The sequence below is a fragment of the Dufourea novaeangliae genome, unplaced genomic scaffold, assembly GCF_001272555.1.
Source record: "Dufourea novaeangliae isolate 0120121106 unplaced genomic scaffold, ASM127255v1 scaffold50, whole genome shotgun sequence".
In the NCBI taxonomy this organism is placed as follows: Eukaryota; Metazoa; Arthropoda; class Insecta; order Hymenoptera; family Halictidae; genus Dufourea; species Dufourea novaeangliae.
The window spans coordinates 299,621-323,574 of record NW_015373927.1 but is presented as its reverse complement, the minus strand read 5'-3'; the positions used below and the strand labels follow the sequence as shown (position 1 = coordinate 323,574).

At 33.5% G+C, this 23,954-nt stretch overlaps 1 protein-coding gene across 1 annotated transcript in view; it reads right to left on the bottom strand.

Moving 5' to 3' along the window:
- LOC107195068 (ankyrin-2-like) overlaps positions 1–23,954 on the bottom strand; it is a 51,410-nt gene that overhangs the window by 20,066 nt on the left and 7,390 nt on the right. The window contains exons 6-19 of the mRNA XM_015584836.1: positions 20,875–21,072; positions 20,323–20,469; positions 15,485–15,634; positions 13,710–13,850; positions 11,636–11,791; positions 8,717–9,013; positions 8,440–8,623; positions 5,975–6,094; positions 5,814–5,898; positions 4,885–4,902; positions 4,156–4,380; positions 3,941–4,086; positions 2,776–2,984; positions 2,490–2,694 (exon numbers count right to left, since the gene is read on the bottom strand). Of these exons, the coding sequence (XP_015440322.1) occupies positions 2,490–2,694; positions 2,776–2,984; positions 3,941–4,086; positions 4,156–4,380; positions 4,885–4,902; positions 5,814–5,898; positions 5,975–6,094; positions 8,440–8,623; positions 8,717–9,013; positions 11,636–11,791; positions 13,710–13,850; positions 15,485–15,634; positions 20,323–20,469; positions 20,875–21,072 (2,281 nt within the window). The remainder of the gene's footprint in view (positions 1–2,489; positions 2,695–2,775; positions 2,985–3,940; positions 4,087–4,155; positions 4,381–4,884; positions 4,903–5,813; positions 5,899–5,974; positions 6,095–8,439; positions 8,624–8,716; positions 9,014–11,635; positions 11,792–13,709; positions 13,851–15,484; positions 15,635–20,322; positions 20,470–20,874; positions 21,073–23,954) is intronic.

Below are 23,954 nucleotides of genomic sequence, written 5' to 3'. Positions count from 1 at the left end.
AATGGGCGAGTCTGGACAATATAATACTGTCTTTTGTCTTCTGTAGAGCGACCACCCGCGGATTGCCTGTAACGTGTTACTGGCAGCGACGAAGACCTTGCCTATTGTGTTTTCGGCAGTCCCTCTTGACAATAACTTGTAAATACAACTTTCAACGTCGAATGCAAACTCCATGTTACTAACGGTTCATATTACACTGAATGTATTTGTTTAACAATTTTCTTTATTTTATTTTATGTAGTTTCTTTATGCATCGTAATGCAGGTTTGTGCGGCAAATTTCATCTTAGTTTCATTCTAATATCATTACACGTTTTGTATGATCCATGTTAATTACATATTATTTTTTTGCGAATACAAGAACCTCAAACACTTGGAGTAAGATCGAAGTGGTAATAAAATGTGCAATGCCCATAAGGATATTATCCTATCGGGCGAAGCTTCGGAAGATAAGCAATTAACGCATGCACTCGTTCAAAAACATCGTTCAGCACAAAAATACAGATGTTGCTCTAAGAATATACGAAAAGAAACGCGACCTCCAAGACACTTTCCCATGCAGCTTTTCCTTCCCAAAAAGTATTGGCCATGAAAGAGTGGGGATCTACCTATTTATTACGCCACATCGATCCTAACGAGGGAGGATCAGTTCAACAATATCAGTTGTCCTTTCCGAACGGTGGCCTTTGCATTCTACGAGCAAATAGAGTTCATGTTCGGAGAACTAAGTTTTAGTTTATTTAGCGATTAAGTAGTGATTATTTAGTAGTGTCGCGTACGTCGTCGTTATAAATAGTGCAAATTAATTATTGTAGGTTTTATTAATTATTGTAGATTTTTTTAATTATTGTAGGTTTTATTAAATATTGTAGGTTTTATTAATTATTGTAGGTTTTATTAAATATTGTAGATTTGATTAATTATGTAGGCTTTATTAAATATTGTAGGTTTTATTAATTATTGCAGGTTATATTAAATATTGCAGGTTTTATTAAATATTGTAGGTTTTATTAATTATTGCAGGTTTTATTAAATATTGTAGGTTCTATTAATTATTGCGTGTTAGAATTTAGTAGTTTTAAATAGTTGTTATAAATTAATTAGTGTAGGTTAACAATTAGTGTTAAATAGTTATAAATTAATTATTTTGAGTGTTAGTTTTGTGTAACGTGTAGAGTGTTAAACCCAACAAAGGAACCGCTCGCGGGTCTAATTAATCGCGCAGTGTGTGAACATTTTTCGCTGACGGGACAATCGCGCAGTGTGTGTGGATACTTTTCGCGCACTTCTGTGGTGTACGTGCATGTGCGGATTAATTTCATGGATACTCGTGGACACGACAATTGTTATACGTGACAACTAGAGTGGGCATTAACCCTCTCTACTCGATAATATTTGTAAGAAGATATTTACATTTCTTGCAAATTTTATCGACTAATCAAAGTTAATGCGATACAGGTGGATTCGACTTAAATACCGCGGGCACAAGTTATCGACATTTTCTACGGGGTAAGTAAACAGCTGTTCTACCGATTTTTCCTGCACGTCGTTGAGTCTTTAAAGTGACTGTACGTCCCTGATGAGCCGTGATCTTCTGACACTCCGTGTGCGCGGATTGCCATCATTTGGGTCAAGTTTTAAACGTTTATAACTAACAAACGAAGCATTTTTCGCAATTTCGTTATTCTTGATTTTCGTCTTATTTTGCCTCAAAGAATCACCCCTTAAATTTTTTCTCACTAGTAGTCGAACACCCTGTATAGGGCGAAGGTACAATCGAAAATACCGGCATTTTATGTTTCAGTAGAAGTCCCTGTCTAAAATAGATAAAAACATCACACAAACAAAGGTTTCTAATTGCTCTATTTCTAAAACTGGAGGTTTCGAAGTTTTCTGTTCGAGAAAGAGTTCAATATGACTTCCTTGAGCGAAGTCGCACGCGTTACAGTGTCTCTTTATGGATCACTAAGCGCGTATGGGAGTCTTTTCATTATTACAATACATTGTTCCTTCAGAAATTACTATTTATACAGGGTGAGTCACCTAACGTTTGCACTTCAAATATCTTTGTTGTTTTTAAAGATACATCAAATGTCTTAAGAACAAAATTGAATGGTTCAATGGAGCTCACACGATGCCAAAAATTTTTAAAATAACCGTAAAATGGACGTCTTCAAGGCGTCATGTGCTAACTGGGATGAATATTCTTTAAACATAAAATGTGTGTGTGGAAGATTGATACCAAAAAGTCGTGATTTCTTTGTAAAGAAGAAACAAATAAAACCCTAAGAAAATGGCATTCTAGTCTAGAATACCCCCTTAAGGTATTCACAACGATTTCTTTGTGTGACTTGTTACTTGTAAGAAACTTTGAACAACAGAAGAATAAAAAGGAAACACTCATCAAATTTGTCCCCTTACTTGAGGAATTTAGAGAAATTAGATATTAGAAATTTAACATTGTTTACGTTAATTTAATCAGTTGCTTACCTGCAATACTACAAAGCAGACGCAACGTTGGTGTTTCGCCTCCATACTGATTTATCATTCCTTTGTTTGCAGCTTCAGGCACTGGTATCGTGAGGGTGATGGGTTTATGAAATTTACGTCTTCTTGGCTCGATCGTTATCACGGGTGAGACTGCAACGCAATTGCCTAACAATTTCGCTGTAAGCTCTGCAGGAATTACGTGAGCCTACAAGAAACAAAGTACTCGTACTGTAGCAACTACCCTCGTATAAAAAGAATGTTTCGATCAAATAATGATTATAATTACCTGCAATCCGACTTTAATTTTCTTCGTCAATGCTCCAGGTGGAAAAACTGCCTGAACGTGATTAGCCACGCTTGATATTAGAATACCACCTTCAGCACCAATCACATGAACCTCTTGTTTGATTCTTGTTATGGTAGCAAAGTACTGAGGAAAGTCTGTTGTTATTATACGAGTAATTCTGCCGGAATGAGTAGCACTCATTTGAGGATCTGTAAAGTCAAATAGCGACGACATTTTTATTGCTTCGATGTTCAACAATTTTTAGAATTACAGGATGGTCCACGCAACATGTTTACCCTGAATAACTTCTAAGGTATGCATTGTATGAAAAAACTTTTTATAAAAAAGTTATATGGTTTGAAGGGATACTTATGTAATATATATTTTTTTTTTTGTAAGTGCAAGCCTTTCAGAGATTTGAAGGTCAACTTCGTTTTTTTAAATGGAATGCTATGTTTTTTATGCCAATATATCGAAGAGTTTTAAATTTTGAGTAAAAAAGTACTGACCTTTATTAGCCGTAGACCTAATAATTAACGAATAATTTCACTTTGTTTCTTGAAAATGGTTTGTGCGTAATATCAAGTTGATTGATGATAACTGATCAAGACTAATCAACACTAAGAATGACTTCAATACTGAATCACGGACAGAATAAGCGATTACCATTCCATACGCAGAATCGGTCATGTTGATAAACAATGTCACGTAAACTCCGCGTTCTTATGGAAATCTTTTTTAATATCGAATCTTCAACTTGATATTACACACCGACTATTTTCAAGAAACAAAGTGAAATTATTCGTTAATTATTAGGTTTACGGCTAATGAAGGTCAGTACTTTTACTAAAAATTTAACGCTCTTCGATATTTCGGCATAAAAAATATAGCATTCCATTTAAAAAAACGAAGTTGACCTTCAAATCTCCGAAAGGCCTGCACTTACAAAAAAAATATACATTACATAATGTATCCCTTCAAATCATATAACTTTTTTATAAAAAGTTTTTTCATACAATGCATATCTCGGAAGTTATTCAGGGTGAACAAGTTGCGTGGACCACCCTGCATATTAAATACTTCTTAAAATGTGTGACCATGACAATGGGAAATAACAGGTATAGTCGAAATGTGGAATTAAATTTTTCTTATATATTAAAAATACCATATGGAGTATTTAACAACGTGTCGTCATTATCGACCGAGTTGTCGTGCTCTTTCCACGTTTCTCCATTTTCACTTCTAAGGATGATAATCTCTCTGCCCCTGCCGTGAATCGATGCGAAGTGCGGTATATCGATTAAAACGGGTCTAAAACGGAATGTCTGATTTTCATGACTACGGTTTTAGAAATGATCCATCGAATGAGGAAATATTTACCCTAGAAATGTCGCACCAATCGGTCCCATCTCTATAACACGAGTTGCTAAAGCTTCGCCCTCCATTAAAGGAGGAGGATTTGCTACTTTACTAGGTTTTACCAATCTGCACGTGACACGAATTGGCATTGTTGCTCTGCGCGGCGGCACAATGATACGCACACCGCTATGCCTGCAACCTTTCATCGCACCTCCACGTGCGTCCACCAAGAAGCTTACTAAAAATCTAAAAGGTGCGAAATTTAATACAATTCCTGGAGGTGTGCGCAATGAAATATACATAAAAATAATAATCAGTATTCAAGTAGATTACGAACTTATTCATAAAGGTCTATCAGAAACGCTTATTGATAATTGCAAAAAATTTTACGTGTTGAACAGTGTTATTGAAACTTAAATTTTTTACTGAGACCAGAACTTAATTGTCTAAGAAGAAATAAAAACATTACAATAGGGCTGTGGAGATAATTATTAACAAACAAGAAATATCTTAGAAGTGTTCAACATTTCGAAAACGATTAATTTAGTGATTAATTTTTATCAAGACCTATTCTGCTTCCTTTAATGAATTCTATTAACGATTTGAGTTTCTATCTCTAGTTCGCAAAAATACTGTATACAAAATTACAATTCAAAATGGTGCAATTAAGAATGTAGAGTTCATGTGACTAACGGTGTAATTTTATTTGTTTAACTAAATTCTCTTGAAATGTTAATCAAATTTACTTACGATCTGAAATGAAGTCGGCTAGAAATGAAAATATTTTTATTTTAATTAATATTAATTTTCATAAGAAGTTTTATATTGTTTATAGTATAGGTAATGCATTACTACCCAGATAGCACCGTACATACAACGGACATCCGTTTCATGTCCAGTTTATATCAGAATGTTCTACGTCGATTTTGGACATCCCTAGGATGTTCGTAAGACTTAAATTGCGGATGTTCTCAACACTTTAATTTCGGATGTTCTAAGAATGTCCGTTTCTTAAGTCTTACGAATGTTCGAAGGATTTAAATATCGGATGGTTTCGTTAGTAATTTTGACTCAATGTCATTCCGTGCAGGATAATGGAACCCCATGAGCAAGGTGTCATTCTATAGAGAATCAATAAAGTAGTGTAACGACATTAGTGGTTTTGTGCAGAAACTTTAGAAAATTTGAACAAATATTTTGTTTCTTAAACAGTCTGTAACCAACACAGAATCAGTATTTTGCTTTGAAAATAATAAGCACAATGTACACACAAATCATAGCCCCTAGACATATATTTTTGTTATAATTTCTTATCCCAGACAGCAGACGACGCCTAATGACGCCTTGAAGACGGCTTAAAGGCGCCTAGCTTAGACCTAAAACAGCCGTAAAATGGACGTCTTCAAGGCGTCATGTGCTATCTGGGATAGAACATTTAACATCTTATTTATTAACAGGGACTAACTTTAATAATAAAGTTAATCTTTTATTTATTGAACACAAACCAAGCTAACCTAACTTCTATCACCTTGCACAGAATGAATAAATTGAAACCGTATCATCGTACCGAACGTCCGGAACGTACGTTCTCTAGACGTACATATGACGTTTCCGTGCTATTTGGCTAAGTCTCCAAAAGTAATTAATTCTACCTTGTATGATAAACAATGTATACGTACCCCAGATTATATCCGTCCGTATCAAAGTTCTCTGCCAGACAGTAATTATTGCTCTGCGTAAACTCCTGTTTCCCTTCGTTTGCAACTAATAATAAATAACATATTAGAATACCAGAATTAAATCGTGATCTTTGACAGCAATAGTGGAAGATTAGTGTTACCTTGTCTATGTATCGGATCATCTCTTGTAACATCAATTGGAAGCGAATCATCTCTTAAACTTTTCATCAAGTCCGCGGTAAGATAGCGATATGGTTGCTCACTAATCAATGCATCTGAACCTACAAACCAAAACGCGTTTTATCATCATGTAAAAATTCTTTTACCGAACATGTAAATATTCTTAGCTCTTCAAACAAATACACGGTCTGTTCCAAATGTTTCCAAACTGAAATGGAAACAGTCTTTTTCACTCAATCATTATTAAAAATACAATAGTTTTTTTCTAAGTACTACTCACAATAATTACAGAAACTCTAAAAATGGTCCCGATAATTCTTCTTCAAGATGGTGGGAAGAACGATGATCGAAACTTTTTGCTTCACGAGTAAAAGTTTACACAACATTTAGGCTAGACCCTTAGATTTTGAGATAAATTGAAAAATATCCCTAAAAATTAGTGCGAAATTGGTGTCTCTCCACTTCAATCATAGTTTAAACATATTTAAACAATCGTAATGTGCTATATGATAAATCAGGCGTCGGCAACAAATGTTAATCAATTATTTATACTTTCTCAAAGTGTTTGTTTCATGTTTATGTTTTATAGTTGTATATATTATACTTTATTTGCGGAACTCAAGCGGGTCACCTGAAATTATCAAATGGGTCATTTGATGACCCGCGGGTCATAGGTTGCCGACGCCTGTGATAAATCATTGTATTTGAAAAAGTCTACAGATTCTTTTCGTGTAAACAGAAATGTAATACATTTTATAGTTTGGCCGATAAATTGGTTTGAATTCGAAAAATATGAATTTTCTTCCAAATCAAATTTATCAAAGACTATACGTGCTAGAGAAAAACGGTTTGCAGATTCGCAATCAATGCATCAAATACTTTAAAAATCGAATAGTGTAACTGCTGATAAAAAGCGTGAATGTCGCACGAAGAGTTGCTGCTTTAACTTCAGTTTAGAAACTTTTTTATACAATATACACAATGTCCTGTAATTGATGGTACAAACGGAGATGTGACGATTCTACGTAAAAAAACAAAACGAAATAATAATACTGAATTTAAATTTATGCCAAGTGTTGAATAATTGAATTGTGACGAATATTTTTTTAAATAACTGTGCATTCTGATAAGCGAATTATGGAAATCAGTGCGACACAGTTCGAAAATTTCCAAGGAGTTCATAAGTAAATTATCAAAGTCTTAAATGAAATCTCAAACATCTATAGGTACCCCAGATAGCACATAACGTCTTCAAGACGGCTTAAAGACGTCTCAGACCTAAAATAGACGTAAAAGGGGCGTCTTCAAGGCGTCTTTCATGTGCTATCTGGAAAAACTCTGTAATACACTGGATTACATCTACTAGGGTGCCTTGAAAAATGTTTTTCAGGTTCAATCCCCTTGTTTCCTGTTATTCTAATTTCTATTAAATGCACCAACAGGCAATTTACTATATTTAGTTACAATATGATGACAATACATTTTGGATTCAGAACACCTTTCCTACCTTATGTTTAGTCAAAATGGCGGAGGATGATGGGTACAAATAAGGAATATTGTTCAAATAGGATAGGTATTTGAATTATTTCGAAACGAGTACGTTTCACCAAAAAATAGTGGTCCACTTATTGGCAAGGTCAATATCCGTATTTACTACGTACATTATTCATTTAATATAAAAAGCTAAGTAATAAATTAGTTATACAAAAAATAATTTAAAATAGTTCAGTATTTCCTAAAATAAAAAAAAAAAAAAGTTCAATAAGTAGAGTGCGGATTTTTATGCAAAATGACATTTTATAAAGTAATTTACAAAGACCTGAGCAAATGAAAGAGTTTCTGTTTTCTCTTAAGTATCTCATTGAATGAAGAATAAAATAGAAAATTCGTTACTGCTGATGAAAGTTTTGTCTTTTATTGTATTTTAGAATAACATTGTTTTGTGAATTTAACATTGTTCGCCGAAGTTTGATTTTAGCACTTCCATTTTCGCTGAGTAGAAATAGGGACACAGTCGTAAACAGAAATGTGAGCATTTTCATTTTCTCTGAGCAGAAATAGGGGCATTTTATACTTTATATTATATTGACTATTGTTGAGTTAAAATGTTTTTAAAAATACTTTTATTTAAATTTAATTATAAAGGGAGGCTTACATTTTATATCTAGTAAGTTTTTTTGTCGATTGTTGCATACATAAATAATAAAAATCAATTTCTGCGATAGCAGCACCCTTACATGATTAGAAATAGGGACATTGACCTTGGACTTAATACAGAAAAGAGGAGTAAACTCGCTTGCAGAACGACAACGGGACACAAAAAATCATAATGTAATTTATTCTGAAAGGCTGACATTATTTTCTATTGCACTTGCTACTTAATAAATTAAAATTCTTTGAAGCATAATATTTCCTGAACAGCCCGATAGATTAAAATAATTCTTACCTCCTTCATCATCGGAGTCTGACATGAAACTCGTTTCCTGTAGACTTTCAGGCGCGATAACTTTATATTTCTCGTCCCAATTTTTATTATCGGGTGTCGCTGTGTCGTATGACAATCCTTTTAATACTTCCATGACGGATATGTATCCTAATTTCTGTGCTATGTTCAACGCAGTCAAACCATCCTAAAAGAATTTATGAAAAAAAAAGGAAATTATGGTTTTATCGTGTAAATAAATTTCAAATACTGAAAGAAACGGAAATGAATATTTACTCACATTAGTTCGGGATTTGTGAGAAGCCTTTCCTTCTATCAATGCAGTCACAATATGAGCATGGCCCTGCTGAGCAGCTTGATGAAGCGGGGTGTAGTTCTGATTAGTTTTCACGTTAATATCTGCGTTGTGTTTCAAAAGGAATCGGATCATCGAGAGATTCCCAAAATGCGCGGCGACGTGAATTGGCCGATAACCAGTTTCGGTTTGACTTTCTACGTTTGCATTATTTTTCACGAGAATCGAAGCCACTCTGATGAAATCTTCTTGCGCACATAAATGCAGTGCAGTAAGACCATTCTAAAGAAACAACTAATTATTAGTTCTGTCGTTGCCCAGATAGCACATGACGCCTTAAAGACGGCTTAAAGGCGTGCTATCTGGATGTATACACAGGATGTTTTTGAAATGGTGGGACAATCCGAAAGGATGTGATTCTAAATACAAAAATAAGTCGAACAGGTAGAACAACATCTTTCCGTACCAAGCATCATTTCCAAGACAATCAATTTTTAAAATTCATCTAATAACGCTTATGTATACATAGTGACAACCCAAATAGCACATGACGCCTTGAAAGCACCCATTTTACAACCATTTTACGTCTAAGGCGTCTTTAAGCCGTCTTCAAGGCACGTGCTATCTGGGAATAAGTAGAAACAGAATGCAATGTACAGACGCGTTAGCTAACAAGGAGTGTATTTTAGGTGTCCGCCTCCGATTGCTTTGGTTTTCGGATGTTTTAGAGGACCGAAAAATAAGAGATACGTATTTTTTTATAGCGGCCCGTTTTCATATTTAGGGGGTGAAACCACCCCTCAAAGTTTCGACCCGGAAGTACTATCTCGAAAACCAGAGGAGATACATGAAAACTTTCAATTGGTGGCTTTCATAGTTTTTTATGTACAATAAACTGGTGTTAACAAATTGTCAAAAATACAATTTGTTTATAACAAAAAAATATGATTTTGAGAACCTTTTTGGAGGAAGCTACGTGTATATCTCACAAGGGACAAGCATTGCACGGAAGTATCCCCCTCCGATTTTGATGAAACTTCGTATGTCTGTTAAGCAGTCAAAAATAAAGGACACGTATTTCTTTTATCGGCTGAGACGCGACTTGAAGGGGTTAAACCATCACTCGAAATTTCTATCCGAAATTTTGTTGTTATAAACAAATTATATTTTGGACAATTTGTTAGCACCATATTATTCTACATAAAAAACCGCAGACCTCGTCCATTAGAAGTTTTCATGTATCTCCTCTGGTTTTCGAGATACTACTTCCGGGTCGAAACTTTGAGGGGTGGTTTTACCCCCTAAATATGAAAACGGGCCGCTATAAAGAAATACGTATCTCTTATTTTTCGGTCCTCCAAAACATATCCGAAAACCAAAGCAATCGGAGGCGGACACCTAAAATACACTCCTTGTAAGTCCTATTCAATTGTATGTGTATATCTAGGTAGCAGGTTTTCAAATTCGGTTGTACCACCATTTCGGAGTAAAAGTAATATTTCTGTACATATTTATTTTAGGAAAAAATAAACATATTTATATTAGAAAAAACATAAGCATACTTATAAAGTAAATATTGAAAATTTATTATATTAATCATGTTAACCACTCCGACCCGACAGCGTTTCAAGCAGTTCTATCCGAGCGGACGACGCGAAATTGAGCCCAACTTAAGAAATTCACTCCCAGATATCACATGATGCCTTGAAGACGCCCATTTTACGGCTATTTTAGGTCTAAGGCGCCTTTAAGCCGTTTTCAAGACGTCATTAGACGTCGTGTGTTATCTGGGCTGTTTCGCGCTCCGATGATACCCAGATAGCACACGACGCCTTAAAGACGCCCATTTTACGGCTATTTTAGGTCTAAGGCGCCTTTAAGCCGTCTTCAAGGCGTCATTAGGCGTCACGTGCTATTTGGGTATTATCTCATGAATAACATAACAAATGAGATATATCAAACATACGCAATTATTATTAAAATATCTAAATATAATACCCATAAACCGTGGTAAGATGGTAGGTCAGGTAAGTTGGCCCATGTAATTTTTTGCTTCTATTACTAATACATGCCGACTTTCCTTGTTACGTTATCTTTGTACAGAAATACAGAACTATTTGGTTGTTGCACATGAAATGGCCATTTTATTACTGACACATGATATTATATTGAACATCATACGAATTTTATTAAACGAAGTAGGATTAAATAGACTTTATGGACATTTATATTGAAATATATATTAGAAACTCTACCGATGCTTCGATTTTTAATAGGAAGGATCGATTTTTAATAGATTTCTGGTGAGAATACTCTTACCAGAAGGCACCCCTGTCTACCCCACTCCGAGGCAAAATGATTATAAAGTATACAGATGATAAAGTTATAACATTTAGGCAATAAATCCTTCGATGACAAAATAACGCTTGGTAAACAGCTTTCGTTTCCATTCTAAACACGTTTAGGCTAACATATGTGTTGCATTAATTACGTAATTATTATATTGAATTTGAAGATGACTCTTCGAAGACACTTTTAGTTGCTACTATCTTTTCAACAAATATTGTCATCACTATTTAAATAGTACTTTCTAGCAGAAACTTAAATGCATCTTTATAAAATTTATTTATGGAGTTAGCTCAAATGACCATTTTTTAATGCACGTGGAGAAAATGGCCTTTAAGATTAATTCTCTATTTTAATTAACTTTTATATGTAACATAATAGATTTTATTTCTATGTTAGACGGTACCTTGAACTTTTGTAATTTTGCATTAAAAAAGAAGCTATGTTATTAATTTTCATTCGTAAAAGTAACGTCAAATATATTTATCACTAGTACAGTTGCCTCCCATTTCATGTGCAACGACTTCAGTTTTATGTAAATACAATGTATCATAGAACCTTTGATTTGCGATTGGGATCAGCTCCATGCTCAATTAATAAATTCGTCATGTCATAATGACCTTTCTGTGCACTTAAATGCAGCGGGGTAAATCCTGCTTTCGATTCGGCATTTGCGTTCGCTCCATTTTCCAAAAGAGTAGAAGCAATCTCCATCTAGAAAGTGTTACGTAAATTAACTATTTTGTTAGTAAAGAATAACTAATTACTAAGATTTGCCACAGCATTTCCGAATGGCAATTTGTACTCCTCCATGAAAGTTACGAATATTATTGCGAAAATGTATGCGTGTAAATGTAAAATTGAATGCACTGCTGCTGTATTGTATACGATTTCACTAATGAATGTCCGCGAATTAAGGAACCCTATTTGAAAGTGGGAAGATCATAGAATATGGACTTATTTTTTCTAAATATTCTAACGCTTGAACCGAGGGTAAAATTATGAAAATAAAAAATATGTTTCAAGACACGTTAGTTTAAAAAAATTTGAAAGTTCGAGTACAAAGAGTGATCAACCTGACGTAGAATGACTCAACTGTAATTCAAAGAAAACCCGTATTCCTGTTAAGGCAATTTTCGTTTTTCATCGCATATCAATAATTACGAATCTGTACTATTTTACTTAACTTTACGTATAATAATAATAGTATTAGTAATAATAGTATAGAATCGAAGAGAATCGAATCGATATTATGTTTCAGAATATGTATAAATGTCTTTGTTTCTCTTGTTTTGCTGTCCTGTGTGCCATATCCGACACACGACCATTTACTATCCGTGACCATTCATGTGCACAAAAACGACTACTGTTCTGTCATACACAAACATTAATTATCTATTTTTACTGACTCATATACTGTAAATATTTATTAGGAGATATTTACCGTTTGAGTTTCTATTGAATTAATTTCTTAATGGAATTCAAGAAACCGTACAATTTGACAAAATATTATAAGGCCCGTTACAGAGTCAAACGGAGCACGGAGGATTCGATGTTCTTTTTTCTTCCTTTTGTGTGAATAATAAAACACAGCAACAATTTTAGCCATTAATTCGGTGATACTTGAATAAAACAAAACTACGTACAAGAACTTCAATACAGGCTATAATACAGGGTGTAACAAAAATGTTGAAAGTCCTGGAAATGAGAGACTCGTGAGATGATTTGAAACAAGTTTTTCCTTAACAAAAATGTTTTCTCAGGCTTTGATAACGAGATATTAGCGAAAAACCCCGACCAATCAGAGCGCGAGTCTGCCAGCCGAGTTCCCGCGGTAACGTTAGCTACGCGCTGCGATTGGTAGTCAATTCACCGCGGGAACTCGGCTGGCAGACTCGCGCTCTGTTTGGTCGGGGTTTTTCGCTAATATCTCGTTATCAAAGCCTGAGATAACATTTTTCTTAAGGAAAAACTTGTTTCAAATCATCTCACGAGTCTCTCATTTCCGGGACTTTCAACATTTTTGTTACACCCTGTGTAATAATTATAATATATGCTACTGAGGCACTCGACGAATGAAGTAAGACTAATCGCGACCAAATCGCAGACGCTCCGCTCGACTCTGTAACGGGCCTTAGTGTTAATGTCTTCTATAATCTTTCCCTGAAATCTGAGGAATGAGCTTTTCTATCTTTTCTTTGAAATAGAGACATAATCTGCTCAAACAGGTACAAAATATCAATCATGCAAGTGGTATCTAAAAAATTTAATTCTTCTGCTCCAACCATACTGAAACTAAAGTGGAATAATACTGCAACTAATTACTGGTTATCCAAAATTTCTATTTCCGACCGTAATTGATAACTGGTAAACTCTCAATCGTAATTCTTATGTAAATTTTAATCTTGCCTGTAATTATAAACGTATTTAACCCCTTCGCACCGGTAGACGAGATATCTCGCCACGTGATTTCTCGTCCACCGGTGCGAAGGGGTTAAATATCCCATGCATTAGGGTTATGTCGACTATAAATAGTATTTCAGTCATCTCTTAGTACTTGACCGTAACGGAAATCGTAATTATTTCGATTCTGTCTCTCTCACAGACGTAACATACAATGAAAACATCTTACCTGATTTTTACGAGCTGCGATATGCAAAGGTGTATGTCCATTTTGCGATGCAAGATGGGGAGATGCACCCTTCTCTAGTAAAAGGTTCGCTACATTTGGATGGTCATAGTGACATGCCAGATGCAAAGGAGAGATGTCATTCTGAAACATTTTTCAGTTACTATATCAACACATACTACACGAATTACTTATTATACAGGGTTATTCTCCCGCGGCGCAAATCAAAGGACGTGCCTCTCTAAAGACCCTAGTAGCATTTATGGTTGGCCAACGGTATCCAACAGTTGAGAGTTAGTAATTCAGATATAGTTAGTGTTTTTGCCTACAAATTCCCAAAATAGGGCCTACGACGAAAAAGTTATGACAATTTGCCAACGAATATCCAATATTGGGCCTACAGTTAATGTAGTTGGTTAATTAACAAGAAATTTACAATGATAATACATACAACATTGGCCCACCCAAAGTTTGCCAACATTTAAATATCGTCTTAAAGACGTCAAAAACGTTGCATACAACCAAAAACTTGTTATTATATTTCAAATTGATTTTTTGTTTTTTTCTTTATGAATATACTCACAATTTGTTATTGTCGCGCAACACGTTTGACCTTTGACATTCGACATTTTGTGAAAATAGAGTCGGGGGACAGAAGATTGGAAATAACTTATAATAATTACACTGTTCAACAAATTTGACCTTTTTTTCGTTTTTGTAACTTCTAATAAGCGTCTCTGATAGATCTTCATGAGTTGAATACGAATCTGCAAACCGTTTCTTTCCATCAGATCCAGTTTTTGAAAAAATAAAATTTAAAACAAATTGCAAATTTTCAACTTTGGAGCTGTGCTGTGCTTTTACAGTAATATTTATTCAGTTTCTTTTTACAAGAATTAATTCTCTGGACTTTTGCGAACAAAATGATATAAATTGTTATTAGATTATAGACATCTAAATATGTTTAAATAATGTTTAAAGTGAAAAGCACACCGAAAATGCACTACTTTTTGCTGATATTCTTTAATTTATTTCAAAAACAAAAAGTCAAATGTTTGTATAGGATTTTATGGAAGTGTAGTATAGCCGACTGTCTTCCTATTGTTGGTTTATTGTATATAGTGACGTAGGCCCTACGTTGGGTATGAGTGTTGGCCCAGTTGCAAAAAAGGGTGACAATTCTAACTGTTGGCCAACCAATGCTGCATCAAAAGCCCATCAAAATGAAAAATACAGAAGAGATCCCTGCATACAGCAGTGTATTTAGTTATTAAATTGTGTAATTCTTAATGGTTGTAAATAGCCGTGAATGTATAAAAAAGAACCGATGTGCGTATTCTCTATGCACTATTTTTGCATTTTTACGGAAAGTTCTTTACCTAGCGCAAATTTGCTACACTGTATCAGATTCTGTAGACATTGTTGAAGAAGAAACCATCGAGAAAAAGTGTCGAAACGATTTTTACTTCGAACTAGTAGAGAAAATATCCGTCGGGAACGTGTGCACGGCATTTGCCAAGCGACATTCAGGATATTCGCTAATCGAAATTAATCAAAAGTTCAAACGGTTTTCAGTACTGGCAAATTCCAGATCTAATTGTAAGTTTAAATTTCTTTTATGTCTTTCAATTTCAATACATTTTACAGAAAAAAATAGAGACAATCGACAGGAAGTAAAAAAAAATGCCGGTGAAAAGATGGGGGTCTAAGCATAGAGTACCCATATGAAAAGTAAAAAGTCTATTCTATGAAAAATAATACACATTCATAGTACGAACCTTTCCCTGGACGTCTAACATGCTGTTCCTTTGTAAAAGTATTTTTGCAACGCTCATATTGCCATACTTCGCCGCTATATGTAGAGGAGTAAAACCATTTTTAGTTGTAGCATTAAGAGAAGCGTTATTTTCCACAAGGATAGCTGCCACCTGCGGATACAAAAAATTAAGATCATATAAAATTACGTTTAACTACTTAAAGCTACTTTTTCATTTATCTTATAAAACGCAAATTATAATTTCAAGGTATAGATAGGTATATTGTACACATTAAAAGCGTGATTTTAGTAAATGCATACACTTACCAGTCAGTGTATGTACGATTTTAGCAGAAATACACTATTATAAAGTAAACTAAAGTAACTAAGTAACTACTTAAAAAGTATACTATTTATAGTAAATGCATTCATTTATTAAATAATGCATACATTTCCTACAGCACGTTAGTAAAGGCATTTTGTCGAAAGTATAATTGTTTAAAATATAGGTATATTTAAAGAATAAAAATGAAAATTGAAAACTTAACACTTTATTTGGTAATTGAGACATCTTTTTTAAGAAAATTTATAATAAAATTTTTAGTTTTTATTTAATACGCTTAGTAAGAAACAATTATAACGTAAAATAAAACTTTGCTATCAATCGCAGCGCGTAGCCAACGTTACCGCGGGAACTCGGCTGGCAGACTCGCGCTCTGATTGGTCGGGGTTTTTCGATAATATCTCGTTATCAAAGCCTCGGATAACGGTTTTGCTAAGGAAAAACTTGTTTCAAATCCCCTCACGAGTCTCCCATTTTCAGATCCTCCAACATTTTTGTCACACCCTGTATATCATTAAAACAGGGACATTTTTAAACATTTTTAGCGCAAATTTCCTATGGCTATCTTTTACGGTTCAAAAGTTATAGACAAATGTCACTCAATTCTCCAATCTGGACCAGTGTGCGGCAACTTCCCAAGCGGGAGCCTGAAAAAGATTAAATGCTCGCGTGTCGGTAAGATAACACTAATGCAACGATGCAAATTTTGTATTATTTTCCAATAAAACATTGACTAACGTATTTGTGAGATTATTCTGATTAAAATGATACCAAATACGATATAATTTGAATCATATTTACTTATTGATCATTTATGGCACTTAATTGATATTAATAAGTGAGTGTCATCCAAATTATATCGTGTTTAGTCTTGTTTTAATCAAAGAAATCGCACAAATGCGTTAGTAAAAGTTTTATTGAAAAATAAAAACTAAAAAAATTGCATCGTTGCATTAATGTTGTCTCTCCGACACGCTGGCATGTAAACGTTGTCATCGGCTCGACGCTCAGTCCCTCTTTATTTTTCACTCGCTGTCCTTTCCTACGTTCAGCGTTAATTCTATATTTAGAATCGATTCCTTTACTTCGTATATACCCGGAATCCAGTCCCAATTTTTGGGTACTATTGAAGATTTTACTGTACTGCATTGACGAATTGGCACGAAAGTGGAAAATATATTAATCACTAATTACAGTAGACTCACGTTAAAGTAGCGTTTTCAGCAAAAGGCGACTCTACAGCCCCAACAGCGTTACTTTAAGGTGAGACTACTGTACTCACAAAAAACTTGTTTATTCTCAGTAACATACATACCGAAAAAACTGCACTACTCATGGGATCACCTAATGAATGAAATAGAAACAATGGCCTGTGAGGTAAAAAGTAACGCGGTACATCGGTTGTGCATCGATCAAATTGGATAGCCGATACGGAAAAGCGTGTTATTGCGCAAATTTACGTAAGAGTTAATTAGTAATGATATATTAGATGTTTAGAAATTGCTGCATACAAGTCTAATATTGTTAGTAAAGAAAAGGGGCAACAATTATCGAATATGCATACATTACAATAGCCCGAAAGCAATTACCCTAATGGATCAATATATGTATACTCTGTTTCCTTAATGAAAAAATCGATCGGCAGGTAAGCTATAAATATTTCACAGACCTTGACCTACAATTAACACTGATGCGACTCTTTAAGAATTTATGACAAAAATGTCTGCAAAAGAAGACCTTTCTAAATAAATGGAACTACAGTGGACTCTAACTATATTGCCATGGTTGGGGTTGTAGGGGAGTAAAATGGCAATGAGTTCAGAGCCCCCCCCCCTCTACCCCATGCTAAGGTCTATCGTTATTACTTTGGCCTCAGCGCTTGCGCAAAAGCTGGATCGTGCTGGTGCGCCGGCGTACGCAACATTGGTGGGAGAGCAAATTTTTGTGCTTGCAAGTATGCGTGAAAGAGAAGTGTCTCGCGTGGCAATATGTTTAGTGGCAATATAATTAGAGTTCACTGTAATTTAAACTTCTATATCGTTAGATGTGGTTTTTCTATTCATACTGCATCTATGTTTGTTTGTATCTTTAATACGCTTTCTCACGGATTGAAAGTAAAAATATTGTTAGAACACGAATGTTTCTTGATTTTTCGCATCAAGTGGACAAGCATAACGAAAAGATATGTTCTAATGGCATGTAAAGTTTTAGCTACGAATCAAGCACGACCTATTTAAATTATACTAGTTACAGAAACATCCAACATTTTTTACATACCATAATTGGGAACATTGAGGAATACCACGGTTTTGTCAAAATAGGATTTTCACAAGGAGATGTATAAAATAGGATTTGAATGTTTTTAACTGCATAGAAACTAGTTCATTTAACATTTTAAATAACATTATTTTCCTTCCCAACACTAATTAATTACCATTCATAAAAATCTTTCAATTAGTTATTTTTGTTTCCAAGTGAAATAAAGTTATCCAATAACTTTATTTGATTATTATATGTAATTTTGCAGTTCGATGTATCTGCCGTCACAGGTTAGAAACTTTACTTTTTAATACCAATGATCATTGTAGAAGTCAATATGTTAATTATACTTTTAGTATTACATACATATTATCATTGTAACAGAGAAAATAGGTGAAAGTTACTAGAAGTGTCTATTGACTGCATTTACGTACTTTTTCGCCGATACGCTTCGAGATACTATTAAATATCATTACCACACAAATTTTTGAGGGAAATGATCCAGGTATGTTATAAAGAATTAAGCCACATCTTGAGATTGAGCGATGTAAATGGTACATTGTTAAGGTTATTGAGTTTGTCTTTTTATCCACCTTAACAGTATAAAACAATGTACGACACCATCTAAAGAAACATTGATAAATAACGTTGAAATCTCGAAGAAATTTTCCATTTTACCATTTTGCAGTTTACCTTTTACTTAAATAGCTTTTACTTTGTTTTAAACAGTTTTTCTCATATATTTATAAACAGCGAAGTGAATATTTAAATGCACCAAACGAACCAAAATATCTCAAAAATGGAGGTCCATGCTGACAAACCTTATTACCGTTTTGGAGCATTATACATATGTACCACAACTTGCATCTAAGGCCGTTGTAAAAGGGACTTCATATTCGTGCCTTCCCTTGGTAAACTCACTGATACTAGTAAAACATTTTGAAAATTTCTTCGAATCAAAAATTGATATGTTTCGAATAAAATTTTTGGAAAAATTTGTTAATTATCCTGATATGCTGTAGGAAATTATTAACAAAATCACTCGGGAAAAAATAGGCATAGCTTACCTTCAACGTATAACAGCTAAAAGTGATAAAGCAAACGCTAAGTATTAAAAGTAATACTACGCTCACATTCTACAATTTACATAGTGCAAAAAACAAAGTGATACATCTAATTAATACTAAGTAAGTGCTTCAACAAGATATAGTAGTCTCCGCGAAAGTACAATTGTTATATGTGAACTTTGCAGTTTTGTTTAAGGGTCACAATGGAAAATAAGATAACACCGATCGCTGTACCCAGTTTCTGAAAGAATAAACGATAAGGATGACGAAACGAAACGATTGCACGTGAAATATCAGAAACTATAGGCATGTCAAAAATGATAGATGGATATTATACACAGACCATTTTCAAGAAACAAAGTGAAATTATTCGTTAATTATTAGGTTTACGGGTAATAAGGGTCAGTACTTTTTTACTCAAAATTTAAAGCTCTTCGATATTTTGCAATAAAAAATATAGCATTCCATTTAAAAGAACTAAGTTGACCTTCAAATCTCCGAAACGCTTCCACTTACAAAAAAAATATATGTATTACATAATGTATCCCTCCAAACCATACAACTTTTCTCTAAAAAGTTTTTTCATACAATGTATATCTCAGTAGTTATTCAGGGTGAACAAGTTGCGTGGACCACCCTGTATAGCATTCGCACTTTGTGCTGGGGATTTGATCGTACTTTCGCAGAGACTACTGCAGTCTGTCGAATAGTACAATTATATTGTGCTCGTTACACACAAATGAAAATTTTTTTAATTTCTCGCATAAAAAATACAAATAAACAATTTCGATGTATGTAGGGAATCTGAACAGAAAATGGGGATGAAAATAATAAGTAAATGGTATTAATTTCGAATGTTATTATTAAAAACGTGCAAAATATAACACTGAAGTAAGGCAACATAAAAAGTAATCAATATGACGAAACGTTTTATTAAAATTCAATACATGTAAATAACTTAACATAAATTATAATGAACATAAAGAAAACTTTTTTTTTTAACAAGATGCGAAATGAAGTGTAAATGATGGAGGATGGAAATATACAGAAATAAATGTATAACAAGAAAATAACAAATTTTTACAACTGCGAGACCTATATAAGGAACTCGCGAAGCCTTGTCCAAAATAAGTATATCTCGTTTTGCGTGCAGATATAATCCGCTATCTCTGTAATTTCTTTATACATTACCTCCTCCTGGCCTTCCTTGGATGCAATATGTAACGCTGTGTACATGTCTTTCGTGGTAGTGTCCACAGCTGCACCATGTTGCAGAAGTAACATAACAATATCAATATTTCCTAATCGCGATGCAATATGAAGTGGTGTTTGTTGCTCCTAAAACACGACACAATTTCACTGTATAACATGTAATATATGTATAATAATACTATATGTATACATATGTATAGTGAGAAACGTATTATTATCAATTATTACGATAAATTTATAATACGCTACTTATTTATCTTGATCATGCAAATAATAATAATAATAATAATAATAATAATAATAAAAATGTTACCAATGAATGAAAAATACACAAACGTAAATAAAAGTAAGACTGGTTAATAGACTGTATAATACGGTAAACACTAGCAAAGGAACAAATGTTTATTTCTATGTGTACATTATTTATATGTTTTATCATGCGACAATGGTATTCCATGATATTTAGAGAAGAGTTTCATGAATATTATGAGAAAGTCCTTTGTCTTTACGTTAGCTGATTCATTTACTTACCCGTGCTCGAGCATCAACTTTAGCTCCATTTCTTAATAAAATTCGAATAATGTCTGTTTGATTAGCCCTAGCTGCCAAGTGTAGAGGTGTTTCACCCCTAACAGTGGGCACATCTGGATTGGCTTCATGTTGCAGTAGAAATATCACGATATTCATGCATCCCATAAAACTGGCCACATGCAATGGAGTTAGTCCAGACTGTAAAATATAGATATTGTTCGTTAACATTCTGAATTTGTAGTTTGACAAATTTCAACAGGAGTTATTTCTTCTTTTAAATATAACAATGCATATTGCATATATATATACATGTATATTTTTTTATAATATATACAAATATTACAATATACATGCATTAACACATACACATAAAAATGATCATTTGTATTGGTTAATACAGTATTTATTAACCAGTCTTTTAATAATAAACAAACTCATGAACTTCTTACAATTACTGGTTACATTAAATCACCATCAAATTATTAAAATAACATATAAACTGAGTAAAGCATAAAAAGATATTTTGTGTAATACCATCAAATTAGTGAACTCCATCACATTCAAGAAATATTTTAAATGGGCTGCTCAACAGCAACAAAAGAAGCGAACTGAATGAATCATTTTTCCACTAATGTTTACTTAATACTCAACATATTGTTTATTGTATATATAAATTGTTTTATTATGTAGAATATAAAACCGCAATAGAAACTCATCAAGTGCAGATTTTATGATAAAAACGAGTCCAAATACAACATAAGGTAAATCGGTTATTCTCACAGTAGATGCACATTCTGCAGGGGACATACATACTACTTTGCAGATTTTAAGAAGTAGGTAAATTCAAAATCTTTTCTCTCAGGTAATTATTGAATAATATATTAGAATCTTTTTCGGGGATATTAAGCAACATTTTAATTTTATTTCCGTATATAGTTATTATTTAAGTTTTCAAAATGGCTGAATTATACAACATTGTCTTCCAGCATGTGTAGCAGGACCAATAGTCCAGTCGACTTAGATTTCAAAACCCTCATTTTTAAAAATGTTCGGAAAGTCATTAGAAATTAAATGTATACGTTTGAGACTCATGAAAAGTTGGAGAACATTGTCAACAGAATTCGAAAAGATTTGAGAAACATGTTTTTCGTTTGCAGAAGGAAATGTAAAGATTTTAGAGAAAAAGAGGTCAAATAAAAAATTTAGGTATTAAAAATACCTACAAAGTGAGATATAGTATATTAAAATCCGTCCACACGTTAAGTTGCAAAAGAATTAAAACTGTCGAAATAGGCTGTTTTTTTTCAGTTGTTTAATACTCGAAGGGATTTGACCATAGAGGTTTGAAATTTTAAGAGAATATGGTCCTCATTACCATGCAACCAAAATTAAGCACACATTGATCTAAAATTTAATTTATATTTACTCAAGTTATTACTGACTTTGTCATTTCCTTCTGCAAGCGAAAAACATGTTTCTCAAATCTATTCGAATTCTTTTAACAATGTTCCCCAACTTTTCATGAGTCTCAAACGTATACGATTCATTTCTAATGACTTTCCGAACATTTTCGTGTAAAAACATAGCTACTTCAAGTTATTTTTTGAAGAAAGGCTAATTCGACTGGACTACATAGACATATGTACGTGTCTATGAGCAGGACCCTGTCAGCTTGCACCTAACAGATTTCCGAAACTATTCATCCGATTAACTTCAAATTTAGAAACATTATTCTCTATAAAAATGATCTGCGATGTAACATACGACATTTTCGATATTTTAATATTTTAAATTTTTATGAATTTTCGAAGTTGATATTTTTCAGTGACAAAAATTTTTGTTTGTAAAGCTGCCAATTTCTTACTCTTTAAAATTATTTAAAAATCGTACGCTGCATTATGGGTAATTCCGTAAGGAATAATATGTCCAAATTGGAAGTTAAGCGAATCAATAATTTCGTAGATCTGTTAAATTCCACCTGGCAAGGTTCTGCCAGACAAGACGGTAGACAATGTTGTATAACTCCGCCATTTTGTAATTTTACATAACAACTAATGTATGGAAATAAAGCTAAAATGTTGCCTAACATCGACCACAATGATCGAAATACTTTACTCAATAGTTACCTAAGAAAAAAAATGTTTAAATTTACCTATTTTTTTTAGGCCTACAAGGTGTATGCTTAATCGACTTTAGCCCCTTAGTCGTCGTGAAATAATTTGCCAAGTCTATTTCAAATTTATACGAATTGTAGAATCTACTGAAAAACGCAGACATGTTCTATCATATTCTTAGATGAAGGTCTTGTGCACAGTATTGGACACGCGTATCTGGGCCAAAAAATTCTTTTATATTTCTTAGTATTGTGACCTGTCGAAAATTTCATCTTGTGAAACATGTACTATTAGTTCATTGAAGAATTAATTATTGACGATTTGTAAAAGAAATGCAGTTCAATTGAACTTTTATTTGTTATTGCTTTTACTGTTAAAATATATAATTGTTATTGTAATTTTGTTCTTTTCACCTACTTGTAAGTTAACATTGTTAAATTACACATTCCAAACGTCACATCAATATCCCCTACGGTTCAAACGTTATATCAAAATGTCACTGGATTTTTCAATTCCGACCACTGCGCCGTAGGCAAGACATACAAAATTCAATCGGCAATTAACATGTCAAAAGAAATAAAGGGGGGTAATACTTCCTCGCATCTCTGTGGGAAGTAGGAGGAGGTAAACAGGATAGTAAAAAAGAGTTCAAAGCTTTAAAGGTGGATAGTACTTGTCAAAGGAGGAGGAAGTCCACTTTTGTTATCACCCTTGTATACTATTATACATACCATTATACATATACAGGGCGTCCTACTTAACTCTACCACCTTTAATTATTCTTTTATTTGTCACGTTAAAAATAAAATAGTTCAGGAGAAAGTTAGTATATTTTAGGGGGGGAATTAGGCTATGAGATTGAAAGTCATCTCAAGGTCATATCTTTTAAGATTTCTCTAATGGTAACGTTTGTTTAAATGGAATGCCCTATTGTTTTGTTTACCATTACAAACAGGAGATCAAAAC